Source organism: Herpailurus yagouaroundi, unplaced genomic scaffold (assembly GCF_014898765.1).
Source record: "Herpailurus yagouaroundi ecotype Mexico unplaced genomic scaffold, PumYag 142, whole genome shotgun sequence".
NCBI lineage: Eukaryota > Metazoa > Chordata > Mammalia > Carnivora > Felidae > Herpailurus > Herpailurus yagouaroundi.
Genome location: NW_024412397.1, coordinates 48,384,581 through 48,402,181, shown reverse-complemented (window position 1 = coordinate 48,402,181; position 17,601 = coordinate 48,384,581). Strand labels below are relative to the sequence as shown.

Below are 17,601 nucleotides of genomic sequence, written 5' to 3'. Positions count from 1 at the left end.
CTCAGTTTTTGCTTCTCTCCCTGGCAGCCATTGCGGGACACACCAGCGGCCTCCCCAAGGAGCATGGAGGTGTGGCGAGAGGCCCAGTCTTGCCGGCCACCTCCCCGGGCCCAGGCCAGTCACGGAGCCCTCAGGTTTGGGGACCGTCCCACCAGCTACTTGCTCTTCACGATTCCCCAGGAGTTGCTGGAACCCAGGTATTTGTTAATTTTCCTGCCCCCACACCAACTCAGAACCTGACTCGACAGTTGTGCCCCGGAGCAGGCTAGCCAGCGGGACACGATGCACCTGTCCCTAATGACGGCACCACCACTTCTGTGAAAGAAGGTGCTGGCCCCCACAGCACAGGGAGCGTGACTGCCCGAGCATGCGCCCTCCCCGCAGCCGGAATGCACACACGGTGGGGGCTGCTCTGCAGCCAAAACAACCTTCCCAACCCCCGGCCAGCCCTGGTGGAGGATTGACGGTGTTCTAAAAATAAGACTGACACCTCTTTTCAAAGCTGCTATTTATTTCTATTATAAATCACCTTTCTTGTCTGCATTCTATAGGCAGAGAAAAATAATCCTTTTAAGTAGACTCAGTGCCAGATAGATCATATTTAGAGACCACTTTTGGACTTCTTGTGCTAACAAGTCACATCACTTTTGGGGAGGAGGAAGTGAAGACATATTAATTATGTTGGATAAAAGTAGGAAAACAAGGTTTGCCATTTTCATATGATTCAGAGACATAAATAACAAGGTGCCACAATTCTGTGATGGTTTATGTCCAGAAGCAGAATTTCCCAGGGGTCAAAAAGGCCTGGCTTTGAGACTGAGGTTCAGTCCCCACACAGCCACTTGCTGGCTGTGTGACCTCGGGCCATTTGCCAGTTCAGTCCTCTGGGATGCACATTCAAGATGGGATTAGACGTGCAAGAGATGTATTGTTCCTATGGGAGATAAAGGTGGAGGGAGGGGGGCTGGCAGGGAGAGCCTTCAGCTGAGACGGGAATGGCGCCGTTAACCATGGGGCAGCAGCAAAGCAAAGGTCACCCCTTAGAAGAGTTGAGCATAAATGGCCTGGCTCTAGTTTTGCTGCTGAGCTCAGTTCTTGGCTGGGAGTCATCCATATGCCACTGCAGACCTGAGGGCACGGCAGAGGGGGGCTGCCAGCCACTGCACCCCCACAGCACGTTCACTCTGGAGCTTGGAGCAGCAAATCCGTGGACACCATAGGCTAGAGTTCAGCTTCTTTAAGCCTCAGCTTTCTCTCCGTAAACTTGGCATCATTATGCTTGTCTCGCATGTTTTTGCAAGTTGCTACATCTCTTTGAATCTCCATTTTCTCATCAGCTAAATGTTGATAATGCTTTCCTTGCAGGGAGGAGACGTAGTAGCTTGCAAGGGGCTGGCCCTCACATGCTCAATAAGCAAAGTGCACGATTCACAGGCAGATGTGAAGGCCGGAAAAGGGAAGGGTGGAGTTTGGAAGGAGAACCCTATGCCAGCAGCTCCCCAACTCCAGCTGGGATCCCTGATTTGCCAGAACTGTGCTAGTGGAGGCTAAGAAGTGGCGTCCCACTCAGTTATTAGCCCTTCCCGGAGCTACCTGTTGGGAGGAAGCCCCCACTCCCGCTGACTGTGCTCTTGGCCAAGCTGAGCTTAATGACCATGATCTCTGTGCAGATGCTCCCGGCCTCCCCTCCCACCTGCCTGGGCTCGGAGGCTTCTCTACCAGCCCTACCCTCCCCTCTCCCTGCAAAGCTGCCTTCTGTCTTACATCTTCTCTCTCATCACGTTCAGTGTGGTGAGTCCTCTGGCTTCTTCTGAGGATTTGACCCCAGTACCTTCCCTTGCAACACTAAATTATATGTAATAAATGGGAAAACGAACATTTTTAAAGGGAAAGTGGAAAAGAGTAATCATTGGCAGATGTAACTTTTGAATTCTATTAGTCTCAAATATTCTAGCAATCGGAGTGTATTTCCAGGATGCTACCAGTCCAGAATATGGGCTCTTCCATCGTTCTCATTCTAATTTATATCCCGGCAATTTTGGGCCTCTCCTTTAAAATGCTGCACCACTATTTTATCCTTGTGACGAATGCATAAAAATGCTACTTCGCTCCCTGCCTTATTCTCCTATCCACCAGCAATGAAGCGTCATAGCTACAGTATCATATGCTGGGATTTGAATATAGTGCCGTCTTTTTTGGGTGTTAGTCAGTTAGCCTTTTATGAAAGAAAGCTGCTTTAAGAAATAACTCTGAAAAGCAAATGTCAAGTCTGATAACCAAGCCCACATATGTAAAGTACTTTAATTCTGTAGCAAGTTCGAATATCCTCCTTAAATTGGCTAACCCTCATTCTCTAAACCTCCGCACGCAGCTACACCAAGAGAAATATTGAGCGGTGTCACCATCTGGTTGGTTTAATTTAACAAATATAGATTTCTTTTTCATTTTGAAGAACATCACCCTCAAGGAAACTTGCTAATCTGAAAAATTAAAGCATCTCAGTGTTTGCTCAACCTCACAGTATTAAAAAGCAAAGAGAAGTAACAGTGTCATTTTTTTCTTCCGCTTCCTGGTTCTGCCTCTTGAGTTTTCCATTTACCATTTCATTCCGCTATTCAGTTAACTATTCAGTTCAGCTGAACTATGTGTTGACTGCCTGCTGTGTACAAGGCACTGGAGATAGAGCTTCAAGCAGGAGAGACCTAGTTCCTGCCCTCTGTCTGGGTTGCGCTTAGACATAAACCAAAAGGAGTGGATGATGACAGCCTACTGGTAACCTGCGTCCTCCACCACCTTGTCACGCTGCACTTTTAGGTACCCCTGTCAGTGCACCCATGCATCAGAAACAGCTAAGAATGAAACATCCATCATTGTATTCCCAGTGCCCACCACAGGGCCTCATACATACTATACTCTCATTAAATATTGTTGGATGAATGAATGAATAAATGGGTGGATGGGTGGGTGGGTAAGTGAGTGAATGTGAGTTCTCCTGCAAAATTAATCTTGCTCAACCAGATGTGCATATGATATGTAACCATCATGCAAAGGAATATTCACTTTCATTCTGTGCTTTTACTGCGTGATGCTTGCTTAATTCCTGTTCCATTGTAGCTGGGATATTAAGGTCCAAGAAACATAAAGGTGGATGGGAGAAAGTGGGTCTGTACTTTCCCACCTCTGTGTTAAATATGTCTAACAGAAAGAAAATGCTTACCTGATGCTTAAATCAAATCCTTGTTATTCAAATTACTCCCCCCCCTCCGCACACACACACAACTTCCCCTTACAATGTTCCACTCCTTGCACATATACAAAATAGAATGATATTCACTGGGTTAAAAAGTTACTGGCTGCTAAGTGAAATGAGTTGTTAGGCACAGAAAGGCGAATGCTGTGTAATTTCACTTATGTGAGAGACCTCAGTAATCAAATTCAGAGAGACAGGAAGTAGAATGGCGGTCACCAGTGGTACAGAGGACAGGGAATGCAGAAGTGTTGTTTGCTGGGTACAGAGTTTCAGTCTTGCAAGGTGAAAAGAGTTCTGGACACTGGTTGCACAGTCATGTGAACGTACTTAATGCTACTATACACTTTATAAAGGTTGAAATGGCAAATGATGTATATAACTTACCATGATCTGTTTAAGTGCAGATTTTTTTTAAACAGTAGGGCATCTTCGTTCTTGCCATATGCTGGAGCTTACACCACCGTCTAGGTTTACCCTAGAGTTTGCTCATTATTCCCCAATATAGTAAGAAAATTATACATAAAACTTTTAACAGCTAGGCTACAATGGCTTTTAAAAATTTCTAAAGAAATAGGTCATTTAATCAGTACATGCCTTAGTTCATGCATTTGAATCATGGGGGTTTGGGTGTCTGTGCCTCATCCCCTCTCCTGGCTTCAGGGACTCAGAAGAACACTAAACACGTCTATTCTCCTTCTTTGCCTTTTGCTTTATTTTCCTGACAGGTCACTGTTTGCTGTGGACGTGCGGACAGCCTCCTCCAGAGGGCTCGTGTTTTACACGGGCACTAAGAGTTCCTATATGGCTCTTTATCTTTCAAAGGGACGACTCATCTTTGCTTTGGGGGCAGAAGGGAAAAAGCTGAGGCTCAAAAGCAAAGAGAAGTGCAACGATGGGAAATGGCACACGGTAAGACCTGGGGCTGTGTGAACCCCTCCCCCTGCTACAGAATTCACTATGGAGTACCTGGAAAGGAGTGTCCACATTCTGCCAGCCACAGAAGGACAGCGCTGGGAGAGCCCGTGTGGCCGGAGGCACTGGGCACCCCCATGTCTTCGCACAGGAAATGGCTGCATGTGCCGGGCGAGGATGATGTGCACGGATGCCTCAGTGCCCAGATGGGCTTTACTGACCACTTCTTTGGGGTCCTCGCCCTGCCTCCCTGGGCTGTGTCCCCTACCCCCTTCCCACCCCTGCTTCCTGGACAATTTCTGTCTGTCAAGACCATGTCTGGGTCTCCAGGCCCCTCTCTGAGCCTGGAATGCCTTCTGGATAGCACAAGCTTAAAGACCGAGATCTCTAGCATTCCAGATCTTCCCTGAAGGCATCCAGATTTGAAGAAAAATTCAATTTAAGACAAAAGGGACCTTTTTTTTTTCCTGATGAGGGAACTAGATCTCAAAAAACATAAGCAGCTTGACAAGTTATATTCACTTAGTCTTTCAACAAATATTTAATGAGCTGCCATCCTAGAGCACATAAACAAATATACCCGATATAATGTCAGATATTGGTAGGTGCTTGGAGAAAGCATTAGAGCAAGGTAAGGAAGTGGCTGAGTGTGGGAACTATTTCAGATAGGGTAGTAAAGCAAAACTTCCTTTGGGAGGTGACAGTCACTTGAAGTTATAGAAAGGGTGATCCAGGCAGAGGGAACAGCAAGCCCAAAGACCCTGAGATAGGGATCAGTTGAGTGAACAGAACAGAAAGGATAAGAGATGGGATTCAAGAATGAGGCAGGGCCCAGATCATACCAGCTTTGAAACCAAGGTGAGGACTCAGATTTTATTCTGAGTGTCTCTGACGCTTCTGAAGAGTATTAAACTAAAAAAGGACCATTGCATGAACAGATGTATATTTTCAAAGCTGCCTTTAGCTTGAAGAGATGAAGTGGGGGTAAGCATGGAAGTAAGGCAGCCAGATGGACGCTACTGCCTTTGCTTCAAGAGGCCTCCACGATCGTGGATAGAAGTGCACTGTCCAGGATGTGCTCTGGAAACCGAGAGGGTTTGCTGGTGGATTGCACGTGGAGCGTGAGAGAAAGAGGAGTCAGTATCAAGTCCTGTGATTTGGGGCCAGCAGTTGGGTCAACAGAGGGACTGGTACTGGGACGCAGGAGCTGTGGCCGGGGAGGGAGCATTTTAGAGCTGGGGAAGAGGATGGGTTCTGCTGTGAACATCCTTGGGGTGAGTTGCCTGTCAGACATTCAAGCCCAGCTGTCAGTAGACAGGTGGAGAGGCCAGAGGTCACAGCTGGGAGTATAAGTTGGGGAGTCATTAATGAATAGTCTCGTAGCCATGAGATGGCAGGGTCCACCCCCGACATTTAGCAAAGAGTTTAAAATGTGTGCTCCCTTTTAGTAAAGAAGTAGCCACTGGCCCCTTGCTCTAAGAGCCGTGTGGAAGGGAGATGTTTCCCTTCTTAGCTCTGCACAAACTATTCCTTGCCCTTTGTTGCCTGGGTGTGTCTTCATTTATACTCCTGTGGCTCTTCATTTGTTTCTCTTTTGCATAAGTTTCTAGATCAAGTGTATCTTTTTAGTAATTGACTTTCAAGGAATCTTTTTTTTCAAATTTCACTTTTCTAGCTTACTCTATTCAATATCCACCATAATCTCACAAAATGGTGATGATGATGACAATATTAGGGAGAAAATTTTCTAATTTTTTAAAGCTCCTTGAAGAAAAAGAAAAACATTGTTTAAAAAATGTGCTGTGACCAATAATAAAATACATCACCAATTGTCAAAGATAAAAAATGATTAATTTATCTTCTTTACTCTTAAGGTGGTGTTTGGGCAAGATGGAGAAAAGGGGCACTTGGTTGTGGATGGTCTGAGGGCCCATGAAGGAAGTTTGCCTGGAAATTCCACCTTCGGCCTCAGAGCACCAGTTTACCTGGGATCACCTCCCTCATGGAAACCAAAGGTAAATATTTATGTTTCACCAACACACAAAAGATGCTCAGCATCACTCATCATCAGGGAAATGCAAATCAAAAGCACAATGAGATATCCCCTCACCCTTGACAGAAAGGCTGTTATCAAAAAGACAAGAAATAACAAGAGCTGGTGAGGAAATGGAGAAAAAGGAACTCTCACGCACTGTTGGGGGGGGGGGGCAGGGAATGCAAACTGGAACAGCCACCATAGAAAATAGTGTGGAGGTTACTCAGAAAATTAAGAAGAGAAATACTGTGCAATCTAATAATTCCACTGCTGGGTATTTACCCAAAGAAAACAAAGACGCTAATTTGAAAAGATCTATGCACCCCTATGTTTATTGCAGCATTATTTACAATAGCCAAGATACTGGACACAGCCCAAGCGTCCACTGATAAATAAATAGATGAAGAAGTGGGACATATATACAATGAAATATTACTCAGCCATAAAAAAGAATGAAATCTTGCCATTTGTGACAACATGGCTGGACCTAGAGGCTATTTTGCCAAGTGAAATAAGTCAGAGAAAGACAAATATCATATGATTTCACTCATAATCTTAAAAAAAAAACAAAACAAATGAATAAACAAGCAAAAAAGAAATAAACTCATAAACATAGAGAACAAACTGGTGGTTGGCAGAAGTCGGTGGGGTGGTGGGGGGCGGGGAAGGTTGGAGATGGGCCAAATAGGAGAAAGGAATTAAGAGGTACAAACTTCCAGTTGTAAAATAAATAATTCACCAGGATAAAAAGTACAGCATTGGGAACCCGGTCAATAATATTGTAATAACTTTGTATGGTGACAAATGGTAACCACACAGCATGGTGAGCATTTCATGCCAAAAACAGTCGTGCTTCAGAAGTGTATATAAAAATAATTCATCTTATAATATAATCATGAAAGTGGTTAGAAGGTACAAACTTCCAGGGGCACTTGGGTGGCTCAGTGGGTTAAGCGTCCTACTTTGGCTCAGGTCATGATCTCACGGCTCTTGGGTTCAAGACCTGTGTCAGGCTCTGTGTTGACAGTTCAGAGCCTAGAGCCTGCTTCAGATTCTGTGTCTCCCCCTCTCAATGCCACTCACATCCTCTCTCTCTGTCTCCAAAAAATAAATAAACATTAGAAAAAAAATTTTTAAAACGAAGGTACAAACATCCAGTTATAAAATAAATAAAATGAATAAGTCTTGGGTTATAAGGCATGGCGACCACAGTTAATAGTTAATAATACTGTATTCTATATTTGAAAGTTGGTAAGAAAGTAAATCATAAAAGTTCTTACCATAAGAAAAAAAAAGTTTGTAATTATGTGTAGCGATGGATGTTAATTGGACTTATTATGGTATTCACAGCACTAATTATATATAGAATCACTATGCTGCACACCTGAAAAAAATGTTATATGTCAATTATATCTTAATTAAAACATTTTAATAGGTAATCATTATAATTATATAAGATATTCAAGAATCTCAAAATACTTTAAAATTTTCTTTTAATGTTTATTTATTTTTGAGAGAGAAAGAGACAGAGTGTGAGCAGGGGAGGGGCAGAGAGAGAGGGAGAGACAGAATCTGAAGCAGCCTCCAGCATGTCATAAAGTAGTGTTTTGCTTTATTATATATTATACATATATACATGCATATTATATACATATACAATACATGTATAATACATCTATACTATACATATATGTACTGTATGTATTATGTATATGTATAATATGTAATAAAGTTCTATATAATTGCCATATATTAATACTACATATAATATTCTATAATATGCATTATATAATGAATATTATATGATATATAATATATATGTGATATATTGTATAATACATGCATAATATATAGCATTAATTGCTAAGGAGAGTCCTCAATGTAAATGTTTGCTTTTCTGTAACCTCTGTATGTAACTATTTCCCTCTCAGAGAAATCACAGGATGGGGTAGCTATTCAAGAGCACAGTATGGATATTCTTTTGTCCTGGATAAGTCATAGTCAGCATCCTAATCTATGCCACAATCTGTAGTACCCCATTTATATCATTCTTAGGAACCAAGTTTCTTTTTGCAACATCCCCTCCACCCAAGGATGCAAACCACGGGTTACTCTGCTCCACATCGTTTCAGAGGGCAGGCAACATCCAGTCAATGTCTGCCTCTGAGTACCACAACCTGCAGTCGCCCTTAGGGATTCAGTGTTAGGCGATGACCTTCCCTGCAGAGTCTGAGCTTGGTTTCAGATACAGGCTCTTCATTGCATAAGGTGGTAAATTTTAAGAAACTAAAACTTTCATAGGGAGTCCAGTCGGTAGTTTATTGTTGACACTGACACCATATGCATCCCTAATATCACCATGTCTTAAAATTATCACATAGTGCATCTGTTGTGTAGGATTCCAGGGTCCTAAAAGCATTTATTTTGGAAGGGAGTCTAAGGATTTTATTCAGTGATTCTTCAATTTTTTTTGAAAAAAATTTTAAAAGTTACAGTCTTTTGGGGCACCTGGGTGGCTCAGTCAGTTAAGCATCTGGCTTCGGCTCAGGTCACGATCTGGCAGTTCGTGGGTTCGAGCCCCTCATTGGGCTCTCTGCTGACAGCTTGGAGCCTGGAGCCCGCTTCGGATTCTGTGTCTCCTTCTCTTTCCGTTCTTCCCCGACTCATGCTCTGTCTCTCTCTCAAAAATAAATTTTAAAAAATTTAAAGAGGAAAGGTAGTCTTTCTTCCCAGGAAAATGCACATGCAGAGAGCATCTGCTATATAATTTAAGAGATCACAGAACCCTGGAGGTGCACGCAGGGGCCCTAGGTGAGGAGCCCTTGTTCCAGGCCACCTTTGGGTGCTCCATGCATGCCCACTGATGCTCTGCCTTGTGTCTTATTTTAACTCCACAGCATTCATGATTTGTTGGTGGTGCACTGAGCCCAACAATTTAGGAAGCTTTTTTGCACTTTATTATTTTTGGAATGTTTTGGCCTCTTTTTCAGTCAGCTGCCCTGCATTAAGCAATCGCATAGGCTCATTAAACTCTAAGAAGTGGTTTGTACCTGCAAAGAGACAGTGATATCTATATACTGGAAGGCGGAGATTTCCCTTGTTGTAGCCCTGTCATGTGGACCAGGGTCAGGTCACTGACCAGCACTAGCTAGCGACCTCCACTGCCCTTGCCCCTTGCATACATACCACTTGGTGCCCTCAAACTTTGGCCTCGAACTTCGGCCACCCACCGGACGTCTGGTATCCAGGGTTTTCTAGGCAGTGTGAGCAGGGAGCCAAATGCAACAGTCAGGCCCACCTGACTCTCTGAAGCAGGATGGATGAATTCTGCCCCCCCCCCCCCCAAACCCCTTTGGCAGACAGTTGCCCTGCCTTTAACCTTGGCTGCCCATATGTCTCTGGGAGTTGTGGCTTAATAAAGTTTGCTTTCTCTTCTGCTTGGTTGCAGAGCCTCCCCCCAAACAGCTTTGTGGGGTGCCTGAGGAACTTTCAGTTGAATCTGAAACCCCTAAACACCATTGCTGCAAGCGTTGCTGTGTCGCCCTGCTTGAGTGGCTCTGTGGAGAAAGGCATTTATTTCTCCCAAGAAGGAGGTCATATCATCCTGGGTAAGGGGCAGTTTGGAACAGTTTATGTCTTTGAGTCTGAAGAACTCCATCCTTTTTCTTGAATTACGATGTTTTAACTGTTTTACTTTCTTTTGGAAGCTAACTCTGTGTTATTGGGGCCGGAATTTAAGCTTGTCTTCAGCATTCGCCCAAGAAGCCTCACTGGCATCCTAATGCACGTCGGAAGTCAGCCCGGGAAGCACCTATGTGTTTATATGGAGGCAGGAAAGGTGCGTACAGTTTGATGACAGTGGGGGGACGGGATCTATGGGTTTGCATTAGGACCACATTCATTTCTGGAGACCACAGTAGGTGGAGTTGTGACGGAGTGGGATCCAATCTTGTTTTAAGAGACCTGACTTCAGGGTCGCCTGGGTGGCTCAGTTGGTTAAGCATCTGATTCTTGGTTTCAACTCAGGTCACGATCTCACAACTTCATGGGTTTGAGCTCTGGGTCCCGGCTCTGCACTGGCAGTGTGGAGCCTCCTTGGGATTCTCCATCTCCCTGCCCCTCTCTGCCCTTCCTCCTCTCACGCTCTCTCTCTGTCTCTCTCTCAAAAAAAAAAAAAAAAAATAGAGACCCGACTTGAGGGCTAACTTACTATTTTCCTTTAACAAGTCATTTGGTCATTGTGTTTCCTGTTCATCATCTTGGGCTGAATTCTAACTGCACCACTTAGTTATATGGCCCTGGAGAAGTTACTTCACCCTCTTTCAGACTCTGTCTTTAAAATGTGGATAATAATGTTTATATCTCAGGGCTTTTGACAAGAGAATAGCAGCTATGATGCGCAATATATGTTCCTTTTTCTCTCCTCCCCTTCACCCTTGTCATATCTCTACTTTTATTCATAAGGGCAGCACCAGAACTCATGAGATAGTTGTTCTCACCAGCTGTCTACACGATGTCATGCCCACGCCCATGGCCTGGTATCCACTGAATCAGTTTCAGATTTCCCTTATGCTCCCTATACCACTCACCAGCCTATCTGGTCTCGGCAGCCAAGCTGGCCCCGGGTCTCTCCACTCCAGGCTCCCTTTGGCTTAAAGGGATTCCTCCTTCAGTGGACACTTCTGCTGCTTCATCCTGCCTGTCACTCGGGGGCCTGGCCAATACCCTAGTTTCACCACCAGGTTATATCTCTTTCCTTTTCAAAAACTCTTTTAAAAACCAAATCGTTCCAGGAAGGCCTCAAGGCCAAGATTGATAATGTTAAAGAGCAGCAATTCAACCGAATAAATCTGAAGATCTGATTGACTTTATTAATTGATTCATGAATCAGGCAGCATCCCATCGAGCAAATAGAGAGAAGCTCTGAGGAGTTGTACAAAATGGAAGGTTTTTATAGGAATGATGGTGGGGCAAGGAACTCATTAGCAAAAGAAAAGAAAGGACTGTTCCAGGCAAGGTTACCTTCCATTTAGAGGAAAGCGTCTTATTACGTAGATTACCTTACATTTCTTTGGGGGCTTGGAGAAGTCCATGTGACAGGTTGTCATTGGTGCTATTCAGAAAATTCCTGACTGACCTATCAAGACCACATTTCTGGGGAAGGTTGAAGCTTCAGTTGGGTTAGATATTAAGCACTGGTTTGGTGAGTCGGCCTAAGTGGCTCCATTTTGGGCCTGTGATCTTCTATTTAGCCATAATATACCATTTTCCTTTACTTCTACCCTTCCACAGCTTAACTGTGAGGGGGAAACTAGAGAAGGAAATAAAATAGCCCAAACTCCTAGAACATATTCTATTTGAGGTGCAGCCTTTAAGTCTGAGCAGGCCTCTGGTAGGCCAGAGGAGCAAGCAACTACCTGCTTGCTGGCCTTGAGAGAAGGCTGGCTTTTCAGGGGAGCGGGGCAGTAGGGCTCCACGAGAGCTTCTGGAGAGGAAATAATCGCATACGCAAAAATCAAGACACGATGACCTTCATAACAGCAGTGACATTGTTTAGCTGGAAAATTGCCTGAGAATTGGCCTTGCTGTCTAGCTACATGCAAATTAAATGCAAATTAGTTACCAATTTGCTTATTTTAGTCCTGGTATTTGTTCACCTTGGTTCAGCCCTTGGCCCTGGTCCAGAGAGTGGGACTGTGGGATTCTGCACGCTAGCATGAGTGCCTGACCCCTGACACGTGCCCAGTACAAGTGCAATCAGTTAGCTTGCTGAATTCCTTGAGCTACAACCCTAAGGCATGCATTCATGGAATTATTCTAATTGTCTGGCCCTCGCAGCAGGGCGTAGGCCTCAGCCAGCATTTTTGCCTTCCAAATTTTGCATCCTTCTAAACAGAACTGTGGCCGCAGTTGCCTATCAATAGCTTGAGGAGGATCTTCCCTGCTGATCAGTGACCTTTGAGTAGAGCCTGACAGAGGAGGGGTTTGGATTGGGAGGGAAGAGCTGGTCACCTTTGGCAGCAACTTCAGGCCTGGCCTTGGCTTTGCAGCTTGCTTCCTGGAAGGGACTCAGCAGAGAGATTCTTGCAAAGCCTTGGCCCTCCTGTGATCACCTGGTGCGAGAGGGAGGGGCCACGTCTAAGGTGCTTCAGGGCCCTCAGGGTGACAAGCAGTGGGAAGGAAAGAAGGCAGGGAAGTTGGCTCCAGCAGCCTTTCTGAAGGAAATAGGAAAATGCATGTGTCTTCCAGGTCACGGCCTCTGTGGACAGTGAGGCGGGGGGCATCTTGACATCAGTTACACCAAAGCAGTCTCTGTGTGACGGGCGGTGGCACTCGGTGACAGGTATGATGTCCAGTGGCCTGTTGTTCACACCCTGAAACAGTGTCCCTTTCCATCTGGATTTGAATGTCCCAGATACAGCCTCGCTTTATCAATCCATTAGCGTATGACCCGGCTCAGTCCACCAGACTGACATGGTGAGAAGATGTCCATTCTCAGCCCTGGCTGCATTTATGCAATTCGTGGCTGCTGCAACCTGTTCTCTGTAACATACAGAGAATTTTCTTTTTGAGCTCAGAAAACTGATAATCTGTGTTTTCAAGGCGGTATAACATTATGATTTAGATTTTGGCTCTGAAATCAAAAGGAACAGAGATCACATCTCAGTTCCGGCCCTTACCTAAGTGACCTTGGGCAAGCCACTTAATTGCTCTTTATCTTCAGTTTCCTCCCTCAACACAATGGAGATAAAAACAGGGCCCACCTCCCAGGGTGGTGAAAATCAAATGGGACAATGTATGTAAAGTGCACAACAGTGTCCAATATGCAGTAAGTGCCCAGGAAGTATTTGCTCTTGCTATTGTTCAAGTCCATTTAATACTACTGCAAACGGTTTAGACAAACCACTGGGAGGAGATTAGGCATAGCCTCCCAAACCAAATCTGCTGTTTTATGAATAACTTGTGCACATTAGTTTGGTAATATATTAAACCGTATTGGCTAACATACCTTTTCAAAAAAGAAGAGTAGTCTCTGGTCTAATTTGAATGCTGACTACATTGCAATTAGTTAGGGTTGTTCACACTGGAGGAATTTTATTTGGAGGGTCAAAAGCGACTCAGTTTTCAGAAGTCAGCGTCTCCCTGGAAGGAAGCTAAGATCTCGTGAAATAAAGATGGCTTCTGGAGAGAGCAGCTGGAATCCCAACTCATTGAACTTATAACCAAGCCATCTTGTCAGGCTCCTCAATGCTTGAGAGTCACAATCGCTTATCTGGGAAAGAAGAGTGACCATATCTTCCTCACAGATTCATTTGAAGGATTAAATCCTGCAACGTATGTGAAAGCATCTAAATCCCACTTAGTGTTGAAAAACTAGTTGAATTTGTGTCTAGGTTGACGGAATTCCTAGCAATAGTGTTCCCACAGCAATGGGTTGAAAGGAAGCCCGTGGTGGAGCCCTAGTGTAGTCATTAAACATTGGGCAGGGCTGTCCTCAGGTAATCAACCTGACCAGCTTCCTTTCCCACCAGTCACCATAAAACAACACATCTTGCACCTGGAACTGGACACAGAGAATAGCTACACAGCTGGACGGCTCCCCTTCCCACCTGCCAGCACTCAGGAGCCACTGTACATTGGAGGCATTCCAGGTAACTCTTGTCCTGGCTTCTACACCCACGTTGCCCCACGTCAGCTCTTACCATTTCCATCTTAACCGAACAAATCAGTGCCCCAGCCATGGGTTATTAGCTGGGCAGCCGTTGGCTGGACAGTGGAGACAGTGAGGCTCTTTGCTCCAACACATGGGAAAACCCAATTGGTAGCAATGGGCACATTGTATAGCCCAGGCCACATTGCTGCTGCTTCTCCTGTCCCAAGCCTATCGTTCATAAGCCTCTCTTAAGAGGCTACCTTTACCTAGAAGCCTGATAGCAGCAAAGAATCAGGAAAGGGGCTAAAGACTGGTCTCTCCTCCCCAGATATTTAGTTTTACTGATGAGTTATTAAGCTTTGCGGGGCCAGAATGGGAGAACCAGGCAGGTTCTGGAATTTTGCCTGGAAAGAGCCTTGTCATTCTTCCTTGTTTGATGTTCCTCCGGAGAGTTTGTTAATTTTATGGGTCTTCATGACCCATAAAAAGCACTAGTGTTCAGAGTTATTATCTATTGATTTGGGCTGTGGAATTTGCTTCTTTGAAGAACTTGAAAAATAAGTAGCCTTGTTGGTGATTTATCACAGCAGGCAGGGGCGTGGGGTGCCAGCTCAAAGGAGGAGGTGACTGGCTGGCCTGAGATCCTCGGTCCCTTTAACTCTAATAAGACGATTTTCTAAATTGGGCACATTCACACTCATGGAATGCCTCTCCTTTTCTCTTGAAGCCCACTTGAAGACGCTGAAGCTCCCTGTGTGGAAATCATTTTTTGGCTGTCTGAAGAATATTCAAGTCAACCACATTCCTATCCCTGTCACTGAAGCCATGGACGTCCAGGGATCTGTCAGTCTGAATGGCTGTCCTGATCACTAACACAAACCTGTCAGACAGCAAGGGAAGTCACCTTCAAAAGCACAGTTACCCAGCATACCTCCCTGTCTCTGCTCAAGATCATTCTTGACTTAAGACACCATCTAGATGGGATGAGTAGCAAGTCTAATTTCGTACTCTGACCATGCACACCCATCTTTTTGGCACTCAGTGTTACCTGTGTATTTATAAAAATTCCATGTCTTGAAGGTGATGAACAACTTGTTACATGCTTTGGTAATATCATTTTCCACTAAACATTAAATGCCTTTTAAAGGACATTATTTTCCACCTGGTAAAAAAATAAATATCTTTTAAAGCACTTTAAAAACACAAAAATTGACATGTGTCATGGGGTTGTAACTTAATGGGGTTAAATAAATGCAGTGTACTCTTTAAATGGGGATGTTTGATTAGCATTAAGCCAATGGCTTGTGGGCCACTGTTAATCATACTAATTCTTCAGCCCCTGTTCAGTGTGCTACCCACAACACAGTTTTGTACAGATAATTATGAAGCACAGACTTGTGTGGCACTGTGTGTGCTCAGTGTTGGATATACCGTTCGGCAGAAGACATAATTCCTGCCCTGAAGGAATATGCAGTCCAACTTGGGAGACACACAATATTCACAAAATAGTAAATAACTAACAAACCGAATTAATGGACCTATATTTCCCCTTGGCTTCCCATGTACAGTCTGCCACCAACCAAATCTAGATTATGACTATCAATTCCTTGAGGGCAAAAACTATCCAATAGGGGAGCTGAGATGGATATACGTTCTATAATTAAAGCTTTGCATGGCAAGCTAACAGAAGTCAACAGGAAGGAGGAATCGCTTCCTGTTTAACCTACAAAACAATGAGACATGTACTAGACCAATATAATTAACCGGCATTGCTCTTCCTAAAGAAGAAGACTATGTAAGCATTTCTGTGCCTTCTACATAGTGTTTGTCCCTCAGAAGAAAAAGAATAAATCTAAACTTTGGATATGGTCATCCTCTGTGGTATCCTTACACCTACCTGCCCTCCACCTCTGAAATGGAGCCACATTCTCTTCAACTCAGTGCTCTTCTTTGACCGTCACACTGTTAGAAAGCATTCTAACACCTGTATCTATGCAACCATGGAATATTCTCCAGGAGAGTCCTGAGATGATGGTTCCCCATTACAGGGAGTATTCAACAGTGGCTGCCTGGTAGGCCTTAGCGATGCTATGCTGACTCAGGGATTGAATTACATGACCTTAAGTTATATGTTTTCTGAAGACATTGACTTTTAACCGGAAACTTCCATCAGTTATTTACCACCCAGATTCTGAGTCTTCATGAAGAGCATCCATTGTACCCATCTTGGCACTAACTACACTAAATGGGTGGTTCTCTCTTTGGCTTCCTGGTGTTAATCTAATTGACTCTACAGAGTTATTTATTCGTGCTGATTATTCCTGAGCCCTTCCTAGATTCATCATAAGGGGATGGCAAATTCACCTAATACCGCTGGTTTTCCTTCCATTTTGTAATAGCTTGAAGACCAGCTGTCCATCTGCCTTTTCTGAGTATAATCCCAGCCACCAGAAGGCACAGAGTGTCACAGACAGAATGACAGTTAAGGAAACAGAAAGCCCTCAGCATGCCTGTTCTCAGATCGTAAATGTGTGTTCCCTGAAAGGAACGTTTACAGCTCTTAACTAAACCATCAGCGCAATTATTTGTAAACTGTGAAGTGCCATACAGATATTATCACTGGTGTCCTCTCCCTGGCTCAAAGTCTCTCACAACTTGGGCTGACCTTGGGCTGAGAGGCTAAGTAGGGACAGTGGGTGCACTGGTGGCCGGCTCTGGCCAGTTCATGAGAGGTCCACAGTTGGTGTCCTTCCAGTCAGGGGAAAATGGGGCCTGCACTGTGACAAAGCCAACAGCACGGCACTATTCCCTGAACAGTCACTTCAGGGACATCAGGTGACTAGGAAGCAGTCATGCGTGTGCCTTCATGGGCTGCTTCCTGTAGCATCTCCCAGGGCACCTCTTGACCTCATTTCTCAGTACAAGGGGGGTTGAGTTTTTGTCACACTGGCAATAACCCCGTGGCAGAGGACGATGGCCCTGGACAGAACATGCTGACGTTCCCCTCCTCCCGTGTGGGAAGTGGTCTCACTTCCCCACAGAGACCTTTGACTCAGCTCCTTTCTGGGCCACCCCCCACGCCGTGTTGCGCTGCAAAATCCCCAAGCCCCAGCTCTGCCCTCCCTACCACATGGACTCCTGTCTCTCTCCCAGCTCCTGGGGCTCTCCAACTTTAGGTAAGTCAGTGCTAGCCCCAGAAAGGCCAGATTCTTTCTTACAAATGATAGGCTTAAAGCCAGCATATGAGTGGAACCACTTATAAATAGCATTATTGTATTGAATACAACTGGCATATGTGTTCATTATAGAAAAATCAGAATATGCAGAAAAGCATAAAAATCACCCATAGCTCATCACTCAGAAACCTGTAGGTCTTTAGTTACATGTCTATATTCTTTTTATTTTTAAAAAAATTTTTTCAGTTTGTTTAGCTCTGAGAGAGAGGAAGACAGAGAGAGAGAGAGAGAGAGAGAGAGAGAGAGAGAAGGGCAATGACTCCATGCTGTCAGTACAGAGCCCAGCTAGGGACAACATCTCACGAACCGGGACATCATGACCTGAGCTGAAATTAAGAGTTGGATGCTCAACCCTCTGAGCCAGCCAGGCACCCTGTATTCATTTTAAATGCACATGTATTTCTTTACAAAATTACAATTATGCTGTATGTATTTTTATGTGGTCTTAAAAAACTATATGGTGAATTTTCCCAGGTCTTTGACTGTAGACCATTCCATCAAATAAACTTATCAT

At 44.5% G+C, this 17,601-nt stretch overlaps 1 protein-coding gene across 5 annotated transcripts in view; it reads left to right on the top strand.

The window, feature by feature from the left end:
- Window positions 1–15,723, top strand: part of LAMA3 (laminin subunit alpha 3) — a 279,417-nt gene extending 263,694 nt beyond the window's left edge. For all 5 annotated transcript variants that reach the window (XM_040479219.1, XM_040479218.1, XM_040479217.1 and 2 more), the window contains 8 exons: window positions 28–197; window positions 3,976–4,159; window positions 6,037–6,177; window positions 9,646–9,805; window positions 9,905–10,035; window positions 12,447–12,540; window positions 13,730–13,849; window positions 14,579–15,723. In XM_040479219.1, the coding sequence (XP_040335153.1) occupies window positions 28–197; window positions 3,976–4,159; window positions 6,037–6,177; window positions 9,646–9,805; window positions 9,905–10,035; window positions 12,447–12,540; window positions 13,730–13,849; window positions 14,579–14,724 (1,146 nt within the window). In that variant the 3' untranslated portion in view covers window positions 14,725–15,723. The remainder of the gene's footprint in view (window positions 1–27; window positions 198–3,975; window positions 4,160–6,036; window positions 6,178–9,645; window positions 9,806–9,904; window positions 10,036–12,446; window positions 12,541–13,729; window positions 13,850–14,578) is intronic.
- Window positions 15,724–17,601: the final 1,878 nt, after the last annotated feature.